The sequence below is a fragment of the Sprattus sprattus genome (assembly GCF_963457725.1).
Source record: "Sprattus sprattus genome assembly, chromosome: 18".
Taxonomy (NCBI): domain Eukaryota; kingdom Metazoa; phylum Chordata; class Actinopteri; order Clupeiformes; family Clupeidae; genus Sprattus; species Sprattus sprattus.
This window is the reverse complement of record NC_137916.1, coordinates 10,648,486-10,668,251: the sequence shown is the minus strand read 5'-3', so window position 1 is coordinate 10,668,251 and position 19,766 is coordinate 10,648,486. Positions and strand designations below refer to the sequence as shown.

The 19,766-nt window shown below is 42.3% G+C and overlaps 2 protein-coding genes across 2 annotated transcripts; both read right to left on the bottom strand.

The window, feature by feature from the left end:
• Window positions 1-5,175: 5,175 nt before the first annotated feature.
• cbx2 (chromobox homolog 2 (Drosophila Pc class)) lies at window positions 5,176-8,747 on the bottom strand (the record flags this gene model as incomplete). The annotated part of the gene is made up of 5 exons (XM_080856391.1): window positions 5,176-6,667; window positions 6,755-6,824; window positions 7,309-7,374; window positions 8,547-8,590; window positions 8,676-8,747. 5 exons carry the CDS (start codon window positions 8,745-8,747, stop codon window positions 5,210-5,212), a joined length of 1,710 nt encoding a protein of 569 aa, XP_080712517.1. The 3' UTR covers window positions 5,176-5,209.
• Window positions 8,748-10,012: 1,265 nt separating this feature from the next.
• LOC308379412 (ectonucleotide pyrophosphatase/phosphodiesterase family member 7-like) lies at window positions 10,013-15,774 on the bottom strand (the record flags this gene model as incomplete). Its single annotated transcript, XM_080856537.1, has 6 exons — window positions 10,013-10,070; window positions 10,842-10,956; window positions 12,450-12,678; window positions 14,077-14,706; window positions 14,946-15,091; window positions 15,525-15,774. 6 exons carry the CDS (start codon window positions 15,772-15,774, stop codon window positions 10,013-10,015), a joined length of 1,428 nt encoding a protein of 475 aa, XP_080712663.1.
• Between the last annotated feature and the right edge of the window lie 3,992 nt (window positions 15,775-19,766).

Sequence of the window (19,766 nt, the reverse complement as noted above, 5' to 3'; positions counted from 1 at the left end):
TCTGGATACAGGAACAGTTCAAAGTGATCTGTGTATGCTTGCGTAAACTTGATATTTTAAGGGAGTTTTTGCATTCTTTCTTGTTGGGCCTATACATTGGCTAACCTAATGGGCCTCCAGTGGTTGAAGTACTACCTACTCAGTCATAGCAGCTAATATATGGGCTTTGCTTTTCTTACTGATACTGCTGACTGAGACACACACATACACTCTCTCACACACATACACACACACACACACACACACACGCACACGTGTGCGTACACATGTGTAAATTGCAGAATTGGACATGAATAAAGTGACACAGTGTGCTATTTTCTGTAATTTACCTACTAGTATATTTCTGGAGTTCGGGCAGTCTGGCACTCTAAGGATGTGGTGGAACAGTATGATGGTGACACCTGCTGGAGACCAACAGACATTGCAGCTCGAGGAATTTGGCTTGGCACAGGTTTTTCTACAAGGCTATGTGTACCAAAGCTGTTAACAAAACAGAACAAACTCTTGCAAATAATATTATGAAAGAGTTATACTGCTATACTTTAATATGACACAAATTATACCTGCAACAAAAAAAGAGAAAAAAATCCCATTGCATGCCCATCTCATACAGTCCCCTCCACAATTATTGGCACCCCTGATCAAGATGGGTAAAAAGGGTTATAAGAAATTCACCTTTTGGTGAATTAGATTACTGTCTCACTGAATAAAAGACACTGATAAAATTTTGCTAGCTTGTGAACCTATGTTACTAAAAACCTGCACATCATAACTTTGCTTCACCTTCATCAAATTAAATTTCAAAATATTGAATTACATTTTATTTACTTGAATAACAGTTTGTTCTTACAGTTATAGCTAAAATAGTTGCAATAGCCTTTGGGTATTTCCAGAGGTATTTGTGTAAGCGTCTCTGAAATTCTGGAATTCATCATCTCGAATTTGAAAACGAGGTGATTTATACAAAAAATTCCAAGATGAGGCTGAAGTAGCTGTAATAACATCCAACTACCAATACAGCCCCTAACATTGATGCTTGCTCCACATCAAGAGTGCACTGTGGGAGAAATACGAAGTATTGCTGCAAACACAGACAGGCCACTATTCAAATAAATTCTATACGGCCGACGTTGAGCATTTAGTCGTAAGGAGTGTGATTAATCTGTGTACATTTTTGGAAGGATAATGTTTATATAATTAATGAAAATCCACACCCTAGTACTAACAGATCATACGTTACACAATTATGGGCACCCCCTTGAAACAAACAAAACGTAACAGAAGCATTTTTTCCCATTTATATTGTACTTTTTAAAGTTGATCAGTGTTTGGGAACTTTTAAGCAGTAGTCCGTGACTTCTTGTTTCACTGGGGTATAAATATGAGGTCCCTTATTCATTCTTTAACATGGGAAAAATAACAGAACACACATATCAAGTAAGGGAAAAGTGTGTTCAGTCGGGAAATGGCTATAAATAATGGCTACTCACCTTAAGATCTACTGTAAGGGGAACTAATTCAAAGTTCAAATCAACTGGAACTGTGACACACTTGCTTGGGAGAGAAAACAAGTTTTATTTTGTCCCCACGCACAGTGAGGAGAATGGTAAGAGATGGTAAAGAATCCCCAAGGATCACTGTTGGAGGGTTACAGAAAAAAGTAGCATCTTGGGGTCACCAAGTCCCCAAAGCTACCACCTGTCCTTGCTGACAGATTATCTGGAAGGCATGCCAGACAAAAGCATTTCCTGTCTTGTAACCACAAATGTAACCGTCGGGCTTTTACTGAACCGTGTTCTACTCCCAGATGAAACTAACATTGAGCTTTTTGGCAACAGCCAGTCAAGGTGGATTTGGCGTAAAAAGGATGCCAATATTGCACTGAGCCTGATCCCCTCTCTTATGGTGTGGTAGAGGGTCTTTGATGTTGTGGGGCTAGTTTTCCTCCGAAGGTTCTGGGAACCTCATTAGGATACATGGCATTGTGGATACCAGGACATTTTAGATAAAAAATCTAGCTACCTATGCCAAGAAAAGTAAAACTGGGTCGTCGTTGGATCTTCCAGCAGGACAATGACCAAAATCACAGGTCCAGGTTTACTCAAAAATGGTTTACTGAACATAAACTCAAGCTTCTGCCTTCTGCCATATTAATCATGTGTCCTTAATCCATAGAAAATCTGTGGGATGAAAAGAGCAGAGTACACAAGAGAGGACCAAGGACCCTGGACCAGAGGGAGAATTCTGTAGAGGAATTGTCTCGAATTCCTAGTTCTGCATTCTCCAACCTTATATGATGTCATAGCAAAATACTCAGTGCTGTTTTATTGGCAAAGTGTACAATGCAGGGGTGCCAATAAATGCGACACAGGTGGTTTTGTTGAAAATAATAATTCCTTGTTTTTTTTCCCCCCTCAGAATAAATGTACTTATTTCAGAGTGAGACGAAGCTAATTCACCAAAAGGTGATTTCCTAAGGAGAAGCTTTTTTACTTATCTTTACTAGTGGTGCCACAAATTGAAGGGACTGTTGATCCAGTGCTTAAAAGATATCATCCAACTAAAAGGGCAGCCCCCAAAGGTTACCACACTTACTTCAGATATGTGTGGCAGTTGGTTAGATATACTTTCTTATCAAACAATCACACTCTTCAACAAGTTTGTAACTCAGTATTTCTTAGTCTGGTTTCTTAGGAACATGCCCTGTTTTAAGTGAGACTTCCATTTGGTGACAGGAATACTTAAGTATGTCATACTGGCCCTTTTAAACAAACAAAGCTTGTTAGACAGTGAAAAATAAAATCCTATGTGATTATAAACGCAAAATTACAGTTTTGAGTGCAGCAGTGCTGTTTAACAGCCTCTTCCTAACACCAAGCAACGGTAACCATTTTCTCTGCGTTAACGCCTTGATTGCTTAGAGAACTGATGCAACAGCAGTCTGCAGAGCATGGTTACAATGAACCCAGTGTGAGCGAGGACAGTGTGATGTGGTTTCTTTTCTGTTACATCAGATAAAGGAGCTGCGTTTGAGCAGAACTCGTATGTGCCCGCCCGTATGTGCCCGTGTGTGTATTTCTGACCGCCAAACAGCCTTTAAAAGAGCCTCCACTGCGTGTGCAGCCATTTAGACTCTTATCTCTGGAGCTTTTCGTTTGGTTGCGGGTAAAAAAAGAACAATGCTTAGTTGAACGGTCTGTCAATGGTGGGTTTTCCTCTGTACCCACCCTTCCTACGGCTCAGCTGAACATACACAACATGGAATGCCTTGTCATTTCCTCACAAAGGCACACAGAGTGAAAAGATTAGAGGAGAGACATGGGAGTGATGCGAGAGCAAAAAGAGAAACTAATAAACATACACGGATGCATACAGGAAAAAACAGTGAGAAAGAGTGAAATCAAGAGGAAGTGACAAAGGCAGGCAGACAAAGAAAAAGGACAACGAGCGGTAAAAGCCGAGAGGGGAGAAGATGGCACAACTGGCACATTTGAGAGGAAAGACCCTGTTTTCCAGTACTGTCCTGGTAATACTGGGTTGAAAGGAACTGAGAGGCAGGCAAGGGAATAAGGCCGAGGCAAGCTAAGGAGGAGCCCCCAGTGAGGGCTGCTCTTATCAGTGCACTAGTTACAGCACACCGATAGGCTATCTCCTACCCTCACTCCGATCTGTGTGGAATACTGTGCACAGATAGCATGGCTGCACAGAGGAATGATTTTTTTTCTTCTTCCTCCCAGCTCGAGATAACACGGCCCTCCGGGCAGACTGCAGCTTGTCTGTTTCTTCTTCTTTTCAACACAAATATATTCCCCCGAGAAGATTCTTTTACACTGCTGCTGCCTCAGTGCTTGCTTGAAAAGGGAACTACTTCAACTGTGGGTGCAGTGTTATTAAAGTGTAACCAACATTATATAGTGCTGAGGACAATAGTCAAGCTTTGTATTATTTGTTTTGTTTTGTTAATTTTTTTATCCAAAAAGGAGTTTATGTTGGTTAAGCAAAAATACAAATGGGGCTTATTTTGATAGAGTTGGCTGATAAGTTGTAAAAAACTAAAACAAATGAAAAAAAAAAAAAAAACATATCCAGTAGGACAGGCATTAGTTATATGCGTTATATTCTACTCACAGTTATAACAAGGCAACAAGTGTACTCATTTGACTGGAACACAAAAACTAGCAACAAGAAGGTACTTCTATTTCAGTCTCTAACAACATTAAAGGAAGATTGATGATCAAGTGTAATCATTTTCAAAATCAAGGAAAACTCAAAAAGGTCTTCATCTCCTGTGTGCTATCTTCACTGCAATGCACTTATGATAAACTTAGTGTACAAAAGGCAGAAGTTTTATTTAAAAAAAAAAAGAAAATGTAAAAGGGAGGTAAAAAGAGAACGTTAGAATAAATTAAGATAAAAGTGGTGTTTTCCATTACTGAATTCAACTTGTTTCAACAGTTTTATGTCCACAAGTGTCTCAAACTCTAGCTTCAGGAAAGGATTGTGTCTATACAAATAAACATTTAAGGCAAACAGCCATGATGCTTCAGTCCAACCAAAAACCACGAGAGAACATTCTAGCTGTTTAAAACATGGGGTGGTCAGTGTGAAGTAAGTTGCAGCAGCTTCATAGTCAAGCCACACTGCTGGTAAGCTTTCTTATGAGCTTTGTTTCTTTGGGGCATTCCATATACAAGAGTCCTCTACACAAACATATTGAATGTCAAAGTTTGTTTATGCGAATTCTATGAGGAAATGGCCACATTGAATCAAAGTAGGACATATCAATTCACTTTTTATATTGAATGTCTCACATATTGATGCTTGTAGGTCTTCTTATTCATATAGATATATATATATATTTTACTACAATAAAAGGATTCAGGGAACATGACCTAGAATGTTCTCTGGCTCAACTGCTACCTTTAGATTAAAATATGTCCCAGAAGAGTTTTCTGGTGAACAAACATCCTCTTTGTCAGCTGGACAAAGACAAGGTGTAATTCGGCAGGTGATGTATAGACCATCCAACATTGAATAAAATAAGGGCTATGTAAACATGTCAGCATTCACTCAGAGTAGATATGTAGACATCCCACGATCACTTAACTTGATGTATTTGCCAAACTAGTCATAAACTTTTTTCATTCCCGAAAAAAAAAATGTTCCTCTGTGCTGATGACTGAAGGCTCTCAGGTGCCAGTCATTTCAATCAAAACTGTCGCATGCTGAAGAACCCCACGCTGGTTGGCGACTCCTTTACCGTTACCGTGACAAGATTGGCCGTGACATCGGTGACAAAAACATGCTCGATCAGACTTCGAGTTGGCTTCCAATCCTGGCTTGCCTGGACAGCAATGGACAAGTCCTGCCCATTGCTGGGAAATGGTGAATCCTGGTCCGAGTCCGAGCTGCTCCCCTCTTCACCGGTGCTCATCTCAATCAGAACCTTCGCCTTTCCTCCGTCCTTGGAGGACGACCGCTCACGTTTGCCCACAGGTTCTCTGAACTCTGTAGGAAGTTTTATTGATGGAGTCTTCTCCACCCGGTTTGGAGGCCTTTTTGCTGACCTTTCTGGAGCGGGGCCCAAGTCGGCGGTGTCCTCGGCTTTGATTTTATCCTCTCCTGGCTGGCTTTTTTTGGGCTGCTGTGGTCCTGAACTGGCCGTGGCTGGTTGATGGCTTGACTCTTGCCGTGAGTTAACACTAAGGTTCTTTCGTGTTTGGTTGGCGGCGCCTCTGAAGTTGCCTCCTGCCATGTTTCCATTTCCTGCAGTCCCGGCACATTGTAATGGCTTGTTCGCACTCTGCAGGTTCAATGCCTGCATATTCATGGCCTGGTTAGTGGGACTTTTCACAGAAGGAAAGGATGCTGCTGCCGCTGTTTTATTGCCAGGCACCCTCTGCAGAGGGGTCTGTCCAGGGGAAATATTGTGCTTTTTCTGTCCATTGGGAGATCCCAAGACAGACTGAGGTGTACCCTGATTGCTGGTGTTGGTGGAGAGTTTGGAATTGTGTAAATTCAGGGATGCCACACCTGGTGATTTGCATGATGGTGATGATGATGATGATGATGATTTCAAGTCTAACCCAGCACTGCTGTCTGACTCAGACACTGATAGTTTGAAGTCCGGAGCACCTTTACCCTGTGGAGGCCTGCTGAAGGAAGGCGACGTGGGGCTCAGAGATCGCCCGGGACTCATACTGCTCAGAGAGGGTTTCACAGCTCCACTCTGGCTGAAGGCACCTCGGCCGTGCAGCCCCCCCAGCGAGTCCCGGTTGGCACTTCGGGCCATGCCCGTGTAGGTGAAGCTCGCTGGCTGCAGGGGCTTCTTGATTGTGTTGGGCCGGAGCTCGGTGGGAGAGTCTTTGATTGTGGGCTTGATGATCTTGCGGGGGGGCTTGCCCTGGCGCAGGGCCCTCAGCTCCGGAGGCAGTGCTTTCCTCCCGCGCTTTTTCTTAGCCGGCTCCTGCTTTGCTACTACAATCTGCGCCTTTTTCTGGGGCACGGGGTGAAGCTCCCGTGGGCGAGGGGCCGGCCTGGCCTTTCGGTCACTCTCATCTTCATCGTCGTCATCTTCTGAAGAGGAGGAAGAAGAGGAGTCGGAGTCGGAGTCAGAAGACGAGGAGGATGAGGAGCTGCTGGACTTTGTGGCCTCTGGAGCCGTTTCCTGCAGAGGTAATCAAAGATTATCACCTTGCCTTTGCATCTCAATATACACACATTCCACTGGCAGTGACTGATGAAATGTACATACCACAATTTTCCGTGGTCGCCCCCGAGGCCTTTTGCCTTTTTTGCGGTATAACAGCTCTTTTTCTTGTTCACTGTAAAAGTACACAAAGTTGGCATTGCTTAAGTCTCAGTCATCCTGAAATAACACACAGCTTTGCACTTAATGACACAAACTGGTTCACCATTATGCACATTGAAGATTGTTAACTACTATCAAAAATATGTAACTTGAAAGGTCTGTGTAAATTCCCCTGGTAGTTAAAGGGAAATGCTAAGACTTGCTGAAATACAGTTCCCTTTTTCTAAAAAATTAACATAACAACCCACTCAGTTCCTGCTTTCACTTTTTGAGAGACATCTGCTATAGGCAACTTTGTCACTTCAATTTTGCTTTAATTGAATTTAAAGCAAATCATTTAATCACAATTCACAGAATCTATCTTTGTAAGCAGTGTGTACATCTATTGGAACTACAAAAGCCTAACTGGGGTGCTGTTAACGCCTGCTAGAGCGATTCAGAGCACATTGTTTGCACTTGGGGAGGGGAGGGCTGTGTGTGATGTGGGGGTAGCTCACCTCTTGTTAAATGCAGCCAATAATCTTGGGTCAAGAAGGTTTTCCTGAGGCTCCCAGCTATTGTGCCTGAAACAGATAATGAAAGTGATTACAGCAACTTGCAGCCACCATAACTCAGTCATTCTAACTTTTTATATACAATTCTTATCATGAATGCCATTTTACCCAGATGTTTCAGTCTTATTCTGATAAGGCAAACCCATCATCAATGAGGTCTTCACAGTTTGATATGAAGCACTCACATGAAACATACTATTCTTCATAGTCACGATTCCTCCTGATAGTCATGATCTGCGTGTGTATCCTTTAATGTTTTATAAACAAAATAGTAAGACATAACTACAACGTGATACAAAACATTAACAGGCACTAAAATAGACCAAAGGCAAAAAAATACCAAGTAGCCTCGGCCTAAGTGTATTCAAACTACACATCTGACAAAATAAGATTAAATTACGGGGCTGGCGGGTGGAATTGGACAAAGGCCGGGCTGATTGACAGACAGGTTGTCCATAGAAGGGGATTATCAGCAACAATGTAGTGGAAAAGACAAGAGAGAGGGCACCGACTGAAACGAGAAGACGTTTGTGTCGAGGTTTTCCAGCGGGTAGCGGGGCAGCTGTAGTTCGGCAAAAGCGCAATGCAAGTGGGCAAATCGAAGGCGTGTGTCTCTTTGCTCTTGTGTTTAGAAACGAATGAAATGCATTTCTGAAAATTACAAACGGCTACGCTATAAAGCGTTGCAACTGAAAGTATGGGTACAATTATGAATAGTTGCGGTCATAAATGTGGCCGTAATTTGTTTAAAGATTGGATGCTACAATGACCTGCTCGTTTAATAGCTCTGTAATTACACACATTTCCAAAGAGCCATGATTAGTAGGCTAATGTAGCAGCGTAGCCAACATTTGAATATTTTCCATAGTAAAAACGGTTCACCGCTTAGCTGTTCAATGTAAGGAACAAGTGAAGGGGCACTCTGGCTTCTCTTTCGTTGAAAACTTTAGACAAAGAACAATAGCGACGAATCGAAAAATAAACTAATACAACGAGTAGGCCTACATGCAATACCTTAACGTAACGTATTGATCATTTGGATCCCAGCAAGTCATACAATTCATGTATGGACGCTGGAAGCTAACCATTCTTAACGCCATGGAAGCAACAAGCGACACGTTGTTGTTGTTTTCATTGTTTGAGTCTACCCCGCAGCTGCAGCAGCCAGCAGTTGTACTTACTTGGATGACCAGCCTCTCCACTTCACCAGAAATTCAACCTTTCCCTGCAAAATGAATTGTGCATTAGTAATGTGTCCTCATTTTGTGTACCAGTATTGTATTGTGTCTACCAAACGTGTGAAGCCGGACCTTTCGTAGTCGTTTGTTCAGTATACATTCGGCATCAAAAACCTGTTCTCCGACGGCGCTCAACTCCTCCATGTCTGCTGTAGCCTTCTCTGAGACCTTGTATGAAAGAAAAGGAAAAGGGGGAGGAAAGGAAACGCGAACACCATGTATGTCCCTTATCGGATGCCGTCCATGTGCGACGTCACCGATCGTGCTGTGCTTTCAGTGACATAATTAATTAGCGTATAATTTCTGGCATTAGGCCCATGTGTGCGTGCACTATGGATATCAATATACAGGCTATGTACTAGAAATATATAGGCTATATAATGTGGTGCTTGTAAGTTATAGTAAAATAAACGTTTTTCTTTCTTTCTTTTCTTTCTCTCCTTCTTTCTTTATTTTCTAATAGCAATAGGCTACAAAACATCAATAAATACTTCCACTCACTAATAGCAGCCTATTGGTTTCATTTAAACATTTCGTGTTCCCGTGGAATGTCCACCAGCTTCATCTGAGCTGGGAAGTCCTTCTCTGTTCTCAAAAATCACCTTCTTACCTACCAATTACTTCTCTCCACCTGTGGACCTTTTAAAAACCTTTTTAAAAAGATGTAAGGCTGGTTCCAAGCACTACTTTGTCTGCTGTTTGCTACTGTACTGTACCATACTGTTCAGTGATGGAATATGTAAGCAAATACATATAAATAGTTTTTATGTAGTTTTATGTAAACATGTAACTTGATACGACCCAAAATAATTTGTTATTATGCAAAAAATAGACTACAAGGAAAATCTAAAATATATCAGTTGAAATACATTTATTTTAGAAAATCATACATAATACTCAACAAAAAATGTGTATGTCCAAATTGAAAACTGTTTATTAAAACAGTTAATGGTTTGTAAAACGTATGAACTACCGATGTCATATTTTTCATTAAGTGAAAAGAATGGTACATATACAGTACAGGGCTACTCATGGACATTCCAGAAGGCCTGTTTGAAGGCCTGCAAAATCATAAAAACAAACCTCAATAAATAGTAACCGTGATAGCCTAGGGTTAGCCTGCCACAATGCCCAGCTCACCCCTAAACACCTTGTGCATCATATCAGTTTGTCCAATATTATCCAATATTTAAATACTTTGAATTTTCTTTCAGCTTCCAGCATGTAATTCAATTTGTAATGTATGATCCAGTTTATTCTTCCTTAACAGGATTTAAAAACATTTAGATTTTAAGTCTAAAATTTTGAGCAAAATGTCTTTATATTTGACATTCATAGACATCTCAATTATTCTCTGTGTTTCCTAGGGTTAGGTTTAGTGTCAGTAAGCCAAAAAAAATCCGTAGTCTTCACATGGGTGTTTGTTTTGTATTTGTGCTATCCTCTTCGTGTTCTGCAGTCTTACTCCTGAAACAGAAAACATTGCAAAGGCAGATTTAGATTCAGGCATTCATTACCCGGTATGCTTTTGTTACAGTTTGTATGTCTGTCGGCCGGATTAAACAAAAACTACCTGGAAGATTTTGGCCATGGAAGAACCCATTACATTGGAGCGGATCGGGATCAAGGGGCAAATCCAATAATAATTTTTTCACTTTCATTAACATTGCAGAAAAAGGCATTGGACCTTGGCGGAAGTCTGCACTTTCTGTGCGCTTCTAGTTTAGTAATTGTGTTTGTTGTCATAAGTGATATTAATATATGATATTGCCAATTAAAATCTTTCCTAATTGTACATGGACAAATTATTTCTGGTCATGCTTAGGATTGTTAAGCACTGTTGTCAAAGTAGTGCTGTATTTTTGGAAAAGTAATTGAAACAGCTCTATTGGAAGCAATACCCTAAACTGACCTCACATATCTCTCCTACAAGACACATCAACATGCAGGCTCATTTTAATGAGTCCTAAATGGTGTCCTATGTGGGAGAAAGTTTTAAACACCTTTTAAATGGTCCATTCTCTTTTGTCTTTCTGCCAACCCCCAACCTCCCATAACAATTGTCAGTTGTGATGTGAGAACGTTAAATGTCTTTTTAGTCTTTGAATAAGCTCAGGTCATTTCATTTAGAACACATAGTAGAGCATAGAGGGAGATGTTTTTAATTCATTTCAAAATATGCCAATCTGGGGTTTGAATGATCACTTAAAAAAAAGGAGATATATTCATTACACCTACCTTTCCTGGGTTTTCTGTCTTTTTAGAACATTATGAATCACAAAAACAAAGAAGACCAGAATCAGAAATCCGCCAACAGCCCCCAGGCCGATGAAGATCTGGGGTCTGAAGAGACCTAAAGAGAGCAGAGGTGAATGGACGACAGTTTTGAGTATGAGACATTTATAATCCCTTCCAAAGACCTTTGGAGTTTGAGGTGTATAGAGTCAATATTTAACTTGGTTTATCAAGAGCACGTGTCAAAGTATTAATTTATCAGAGCTGAATAGAGGAGAAGACAAGATATAGAACACGACTACCTATGTCCCGGTGAAGTCAGACAGAATTAGAACTCTACTGCCTATGTCCCGGTGAAGTCAGACAGAATTAGAACACTACTGCCTATGTCCCGGTGAAGTCAGGCAGAATGTATGCAGGTCTTTGGATCAAAATCATTGTAAGCATAATTCCATAGCTCCATACTGGCCCTTTGGCCTGGCTTATCCTCTGGCAGGGGAGAGTGGGGCATTCTGTAGCACTTTTCAGTTTTTACTCACAATGACTGCAAACAATACATCTGATTGAGTCTTGGGCACATATTTCGGGTTTATTTCATTGTCATATAATATTTCACTGCAAATTACTATGCAGTAACTTAGCCTACATGCAGCACGGGCCATTTGCAGAAACATTAGTTGTCTGTCTGATGATCATCTGAGTCATTTGTATGTTTCATGTAATGCTGTGTCGACTTATAATAATAATAATAATAATTCATTTTATTTTTAACGCACTTTTCATTCAAAGGAATCTCAGAGTGCCTTTGGCTTGGACACATTCTTCCCTTTCTGCACCGGCTTTTGTTTTTCTATGCCCACATAAGAGGGATTTTCTGCTTTCTGCACTTCTTTGTAATAAACCAAAGTCAATGTCTGACGCAGTGATGTTCCCTACCAGTTGCATCTCTAATTCAGGGGAGTAAAACCTGACAGGGCTTTGAATAGTCAACAGATCATATGTTACAACTTGCTCCCTGGTCACTTGTGATAACTTGCTCCAAACTCACTAATTAATCACTAATTAATAACAAGGCTAGTAAAAGCATCAAGTCACACACTACACAACACACACCTCTAATCATAGGAAAGTTAAAAATGTGAAAACCTATAATCAAAACCGTTTTAATTTATGGAATGTTGTGTGCCTTATTTTTATTTGGAAGGGGAAAAGTGGGAAATTGTGCTTACTTCAGTTTAGAGGCTGATCAAAGGTAAACAGTATGTTAACTCAGGGGGTTGTGTCACATAATGCAGCAATTTCAGTTTTGAGATTGTGCCCCAGGTTTTGGAGAAACCGCCAGTGTGACAATTTACCCTGCTCTCCCCTGCTATGAACTGAATCCATGTAGTTAATGTCAGTCAACCTTAATGGTTTTTAATGGTAACATTAAAAGGCCCTTCCAGAATATTCCAGAAGCACATAAATGGACAAAGCAGAATATGTGGTGAGAAATGAAGTGTAGTGGCGAGTAGCATTTAATAACAGCAATAGTTTTAGTATGCTAACTAAATAAACCAACTATACTAAAGTAAAATATAGCATATTGTTTTGCATGGACGCATTTCTCACCTTCTGTTGGTGGTACTAGCATTTGACGGGTGTAGTTCAGTTGTCCATCGTTGGGCTCAGGTGTGATCCCCAATAAGTGACACATCAGTGGATAAATGTTCACTGTCTCAAAGGGACTGACCTCCAGGTTCTTCTGGAAATTTGGCCCTACTGCCCGGAAGAAGGGTTTCATGTCCAGACCTCTATTGTCAAAACCGTGCTCGCCCTTGTTCCACTGCACTGGAAAGTACTGCAAGTAAAAATATAAGCAGGAAGAAACTCAGAATAATGTGCAGAAAGAACTGTCTAATCCAGAGTAATCTTCATTTATTTCTTTGAGTGAAGAGGTGATCTCCGAGGTGAATTTAATTCTCTTTGTAGTTTCCAAACTTGTGCTTCTGCCACATTTTGTCTCTACTCTGCTATTATCATGTTAAAACAGCAGATGGCGACAGTGTCCAACTGATAACTTTATGTGGCACGTTCAGAAGAGTGAACCTCACTGATTCTTCTACAAAACAAAATACCCTTTTTTTCGAAGAAGAAGCAGATCGCAGCAAAACAGATATGAACTACTTAATGGAACACTTAACTTATGCAACATGCCGAACAGTTACACGATCCACCATCCCATCAGCAATTATCTCAAAGCTGTTGAAAGCCAGATCATAAACCATTGATAACATTGAAGGACATACAGAGATAAACATAAAACTAGGACCGTGAAGCACTGGAACACTGGTTTGCTTGTTGTTGCTTACTGTTCCCTGCAGTGTGTATCACTGCTGAGGTACCTCCCTTCCTCTGTTTGCCAGAACAGGCTCTTACCTAATCACCATAACCTCAAACCCACCAACAGATGTAATTACCACCTCTAGAAATAAACTGTGGGCTGTTTGGGGGTTTCAAAGCTTAACGTCTTTGTTGTCTGTGATTCATACCCTGTAGATACACTGTACTTTTGAGTCTGGGGAATGCAGGTGTGGGTGATTGTTGGAGAAAAAGTATATATTGGTGCTTGCATGCCCAGATTTGGAAAGGCTGACACATTCCCTCACACAGCATTGTATTTTATTTGTGAGCTTCAGAACTAGTGTGAGCTCGGTGAGACGTAAATATTAATGTGGAATTGTGGGGCATGAAAAGCTGCACAAGGCAATAGAGAACTCTGCATGCCATCAGCCAAACCTGGATTATCCTGGGAAGGTGATAATGCACTTGATTAAAATTGTAATGTATTAAGATTAGAATTTAATTCCTTGTTTCTGGTCGAAAAGATTCCATTTTTTCCCTTCATAGCTGCGAGCCAAATTAACTTGGTAATTCCATCGATATTTTTGGACCCCTTTGAAGAATGGCATGTTATTAGAATACTCATCATGCATACTGGGGGGAACTATCATAATGACACAGGCTGGGGGATCATAGAGGAGCGGGTTGGTGTCCTAGAAACTGTGAATAGTGAAATATGAAAAGTTTCCTGCCTGCATAGAGGCCCATGCATTTCTCAGACAGCTGCAGGCAGAACGTAGCTTGGTGCTAACAGAGCATGCCATACTCTTGTTCACTCCCTCTTTTTCTCTTTGTTCACTAAAATCTTTCTTTACTCCACTGGCTTTTTAAATAATTGTATGTCTTTATATCTCACCCCATTAATGAGATATCCAGGGTCAGCCCAGAGGATGATGGGTAAAATGCGTTCGTTTTTGGAAAAGCGTAGACGGCTCGGCATTTCCTCCTTCTTGTAGACATTCAGGTGTGGGTGCGCCCCCTTCAGGGCGTTGTACACCTTGTCCAGCCGCCCCTCCTTGGGAAGAAGCATTCCCGTGGGCCCGTAGTCCACGATGTGGAAAGCTAGATCACTGAAAGAGAAGTTGGGAATTTTGCGCAGGACGATCTCGTCGACAGTTTCGCGATGCACAGTAGACATGCCGTGGTCGGCGGTGATGATGATGTTCAGCTGCTCGCCAATGCCGTGCCTCTCGGCCGAGTCGCGCAGGTAGCCCACGGTGCGGTCCACCTGCTTCACCATCTCCTTACGCTCGGGAGAGTCGGGTCCGAACTTGTGGCCAGTGAGGTCTGGCTCGCCAAAGTACATGGTGACGAAATCCAGGTCCTGGTCACGGAACCAGGAGCCCATGACTTTGTCCACATTTCCACGCCAGACAGTCTCATTAGAATAGTTATAGATGGCTGGCTCCACCTCGCCCACGCCCACCTTCTCACCCTGGTAGGAGGAGGCTGTGCCGGGGAAGTGGAGAGAGCCAGCCTTCAAACCCTGAGCATTTGACAGGATAAGTTAGAAATATGTAGAGCGGTTAGAACAAAGGTCATGTAGCTATTCATGGAGTTCTTCCTTTTATTGGCCGTTGCAAACACTGGCTTTTAGAGGAATATCCTAGATATTAACACACACACACACACACACACACACACACACACACACACACACACACACACACACACACACACACACACACCTAGAAAGACTAATGGAAATGGCCCTTTGGCTCTTACCTGCCTCTGGGCAGTGATCCAGATGGGCAGGGAGCCATTGTCCCACCACTCATTCACAAACTGCGTCTGCCAGTATGACTTCTTTTCTGAGGTGGTGGTGTTAAACCACATGTTGTGAATAACCCCATGGTTCTCTATGTAGCGCCCTGAGAAAAGACACCGCCAGAGTCAATGCATTTAGTATTCATTGTCTGGTGCACTCTAGACTCCTCGATGCATATAAAAATGCAGTGAACCTTTCCACTTCTGAGCGCTATGACACTCCTGGTCAGGGTGCTTTGGAACAGTGTTGGAGATTAGAGGAATTGAATTTCAATTGAGTCCCATTTATTTCCCACCTGCCAAAGATGACTTGAATTGGGGCAGGACTCTTAAGCTTAGTTAAAAAGGAAGGTGCCAATTATGTGTAATTTAGAATAACAATAAAATGTAGTTATGCACACAGCCGCTACATGTTCTCGGCACAGTTTGGAAAAATATATCCAAGTAATAACATGAATGAGCAGAATTGACCTAAGACTGATGTCAGAGTAGAGTAAGAACAAATGCACACAGTTTAACTTTTTTTTTTGTCTTTACCTGTAACTATAGTGAAGTGTGTGGGGTTGGTGATGGTTAAAAAAGCTGGGGTTACATATGTGGCTTTGACGCCGTCTCTCGCCATGGCATCCAGGTTTGGTGTGTCCACATCACGGTCGTAGTCCCATCGAAAACCGTCAAAGGAGATGAGCAATAGTTTGTTTCGTCCAGTGTTGCCCCCACGACTGCTCAGAGGATGGCTCATCCCGGAGGAGCCTAGCAGGAGGCACAAGCCCACTGTCCACAGCATGCTGTTTATTCAGTCTACCAGTATATCGACAGTGTGGGAAAACCTTGCTTGGAAAACCAAAAAATCACTCCAGCGATCCCACAAGATCCAAGGCTATTCCAGCACACAGCAGGAGACACCCCGGCTTTGTTCCACTCTCCAATTTCCCTTCTTCCCTGGCTGGGGCTTCTCTGCAGGTTGTCCGGAAAGGAATTGCTCTTCTCCTCAAACCCACCAAAGCATGATCCTCCTGTGCACTGATGGCTTATAAGCAAAGTTTAGCAGCTTATCTTATCCCACAGTATCTGACGATTGATTGCGCTTGCAACAACTCAGCACTTTTCTTGAAGTGCACTTGTCTGCTGGAAAGAATAGCGGCCTTGAGAAATTCATATGCACCAACTTCTGTGTGGCTGTGTTGCCATCCAGGCAGACATTACTGGACAGATTCCAAAATGTAATCGATTTGGCATGAGCCAATGTATTTGCAGGAAATATTCTAGTAAATGGTTTACAACAGTCTTTATTGCTGACTGTTAAGCACATACATAGGAAAATCACAATTTCCATCCTCTTTCTGTCATGATTCGTTAAAAAAAAAAAAGAAAATCAATTCCTTTTCCCCCTTCTGTCATCTCAGAAATGTGATTACAGGTGAAAAGAGCTATTATGGAGGTTGAACGACCAGTGAGACAAAGACGCTCTTGAGGTGACCTCACTCCACATACACAGCGTTCTCATTTGAACTCTTAAATTACTGGTTTATAATGTAGCCTTATCAATGTCCATCAAATTCCCTGACAAGCAGGCAATTCATTTTTTGCCCTCCCCTCAAATCTCTTCTCTTTTATCGTCCTTGATGGAAGTTCAAGGGAAATGTGTAATCTTCATGGAGATAAGGAATAGCATTCATCTGCTCTCCTTTACCTCATTCATATTCATGAGCTTTTTTATATTATTATTAACCTCTGCATTCATCAGGCATCACTGTGATTTTCTAAAGCTGAGTTTGAACACTGCTAAGAGAATAAGGGAGGAAGGGGGCTCCTATCTAAACCTTGTAAACACCACAAAAAAACCCAAAAACTTCTACAGGCTCAAGAACTTTATCTGACCTTCTCTACTGTCTCGCTGGTAATTATCAGTGGAAATCTCCCTTTCTACAGCGCACCTCACAACTACAGATCTGACAAGATCAGAGTCTCACCTCTGATGCTCCCTGCTGTCCATGTGTTGCTACTGCAGCCCTGACAGATAGAAGCCGGACTAGCCTGGTCTCGGAGGAGGAGCGAGTTTAAAGGAGGTGCTCTGAAACCATCAGGCAGAGGCAGACAGACAGACAGCCTGACATTCTGACACCTCTATCCACTATCACACTACATTGAAGTCTTGAGTTGTCTGTAAAGATTTTAAAAATGGAAGGTCTTTGTGCAATTTAAAGTGACTTTAATCTAGTCAAAAATGGCCCAGAAAAATTTGAAATCTACCTATTGTACTGCAACCATGAGGCATTTTCATAACTCGGCCAAATGATCTAGAGAAATTGCAAGTGGCTAAAAACTGTTTACTGTGTGTAGAAGAGTATACACTTAATGTCAAATCAGCTTTCTTATATGATTGATTCAAACCGATGTAATTCAAGGAGCATGTCTATATCACAATGGCAGAGAGCTCTAGAAGAGGTTCATTTGGTGTCATAAACTCTAGGGTTACACTCTAGGAGTCACAGTCCTGAGAGCCCATTGATGAGGTTGAAATGACTGCTATGCTTGACTGGAGAGCTTTGACGTGCAAAAGCTTTCTACTGTATGCAAGCTCATAATCACTGGGTCAAGTAGAGATTTTCAGCTCACCTGCTGTGTGTTTAGTTGTGTGTAAACAGTTGGAATGCCAATGATCGTTCATATTTTGCACACACACGCACACGCACACGCACGCGCACACACACACTCATACACACACACACACACACACACACACACACACACACACACAAACACGCACACGCACACGCACACGCACACACACACGCACACACACACACACACACACACACACACACACACACACACACACACACACACAGACACAGACACACACACACAGACACACACACACAGACACACAGACACAGACACACACACACACACACACACACACACACACACACACACACACACACACAGTTGGACCTGTGTTCGCAGCAGGTGCCTTCTGTACAGTGCCTGGAAAGAACATCATTGTCTCTCTGTCTGATGATCAGCTCTGCAGTATGTCACGAAGTGTACTGCGTCAGGCAGGTGTATTCCTCTGGCTGAACTGTGCACATATAAGCATTACTGCACCGAGCACTTGGTCCTTTCTTTTCTCTATTTCTCATTTTGTTGGGGGTTGGGGGAAGTGGGTCATTTTCCTCAGCTTTGGATGACACTCTGCATGTATGGAGGCCGGTGTGTGCCAATCGCTAAGCCCCTTCACCTCCTACCCTCTCCCCCTTGTCTCTCCTTCTCCTCGTGTGCCTGGCACAATTTGATGAGGTGTGAGCCGCAGTGGGGCTCAGCCTGGAGCAGATGACAGCGTATCTCATTGAGCTGTCATGTCTGCTGAAAGCCACCAGATTCCTTCAGGGGTGCTTTCACAGAGAGAGGGAGAGGGAGAAAGAAAGTGTGAGACAGTGAGACAGAAGGAGGGAGAAAGCATGAGACAGAGAGTGAGAGAGATGAAGAGAGAGAGAGAGAAAGAGAGAAGGGCAGAGAGAAAGAGAAAACAGACAACATTGAGGGAGAGGGGACAGAGAACGAGGGATGATGGCAAGAGGGAAGAAGTGTCTCTTTCACACCTGTCAACACTTCCCAGTCCCTAAAAGAATGGGTCGCTGTTGCCGATACCCAGACAGAGGAGTCAGCCCACTTGGGCACTGCTTTGCCATGCCAAGGTGCCCGTCACCGCCTCTGACAGCCCAGTGCCCACACAGCTCTGTTGTGGGGGATGAGGTGGCGGGGGACATTGCTGTGAACAGAACAATTACAGAACATACTTTGCAGGGATGTTCTTGATTTAGGATGTGTTTAAAACACCCACAAACGATTCAAATATTAAATGATAATCGATAGTTTTGCTACACCCTTTTAGTTTTTTAGTCTGTAAAACACATTTGACACTGACATTCAATGCTATAATAAAGCTTCATGAGAATCATTCAAACAAATGCACCAGTCTTAGTTGGTTAAATGAATTAGACCCAAATTAGAATGAAGTGTTTTTGTCAGCAAATCCCTTACAAATCCATGATAAATATTTTAATTGCAGTGACCTCACAGCATGGTTTTGTACCATGCACAGTACTGTCTAATATTTCTTTCTTATATTTTTTGTTTTGTTCATCTTATAGTATAATATAGTGAATTTATCGTGTTGATCTGTGATTGCCAACTGGTTCTATATTCACTCGATGGGACCTTGTGTCTTTTGCATCTGTCATTCATCTGTTCAAACGGTTTGAGAGGCTGTGTGTGTGTGTGTGTGTGTGTCTGGGCACGGCAGTGTGTCAGACATGCCCACTTGTGATAAAGCTGGAACCACTGCAGCAAAAACTGATTTGAAGCTCCAGTTGAGCATGCTGACTTCTTCCTCGACGATTCTGTTTCCTTGAACATGCTGACATGATAAACTCCAGCAGTAGTTAACGTTTCCCTCTGATTTGCACATAAACTACCCCCCTCTCTCTTTTCCACCTCTCTCTTTTCCTCAGCCTTCCTCCCCTCCTCTCCTCCTCTCCTCCTCTCCTCCTCTCCTCGGCTGTCGTCTCCACTTTACCCCTATGACTCACCCCCCCTCTGGCATTGTGTTTCGTTGTGGCACTGGGTGGCTCTGCTGCTCTGCTTTTTTTTTTATATACATCTTCAAAAGGCAGTAATTGATTTCTTTAATTTGCTTCAAGCGAAGCCACTGTCAGCCTTGCTGTGACTGGGCAGCACATTTCTTTTTTTTGGAGCTGCTTTAATTAAATGCCA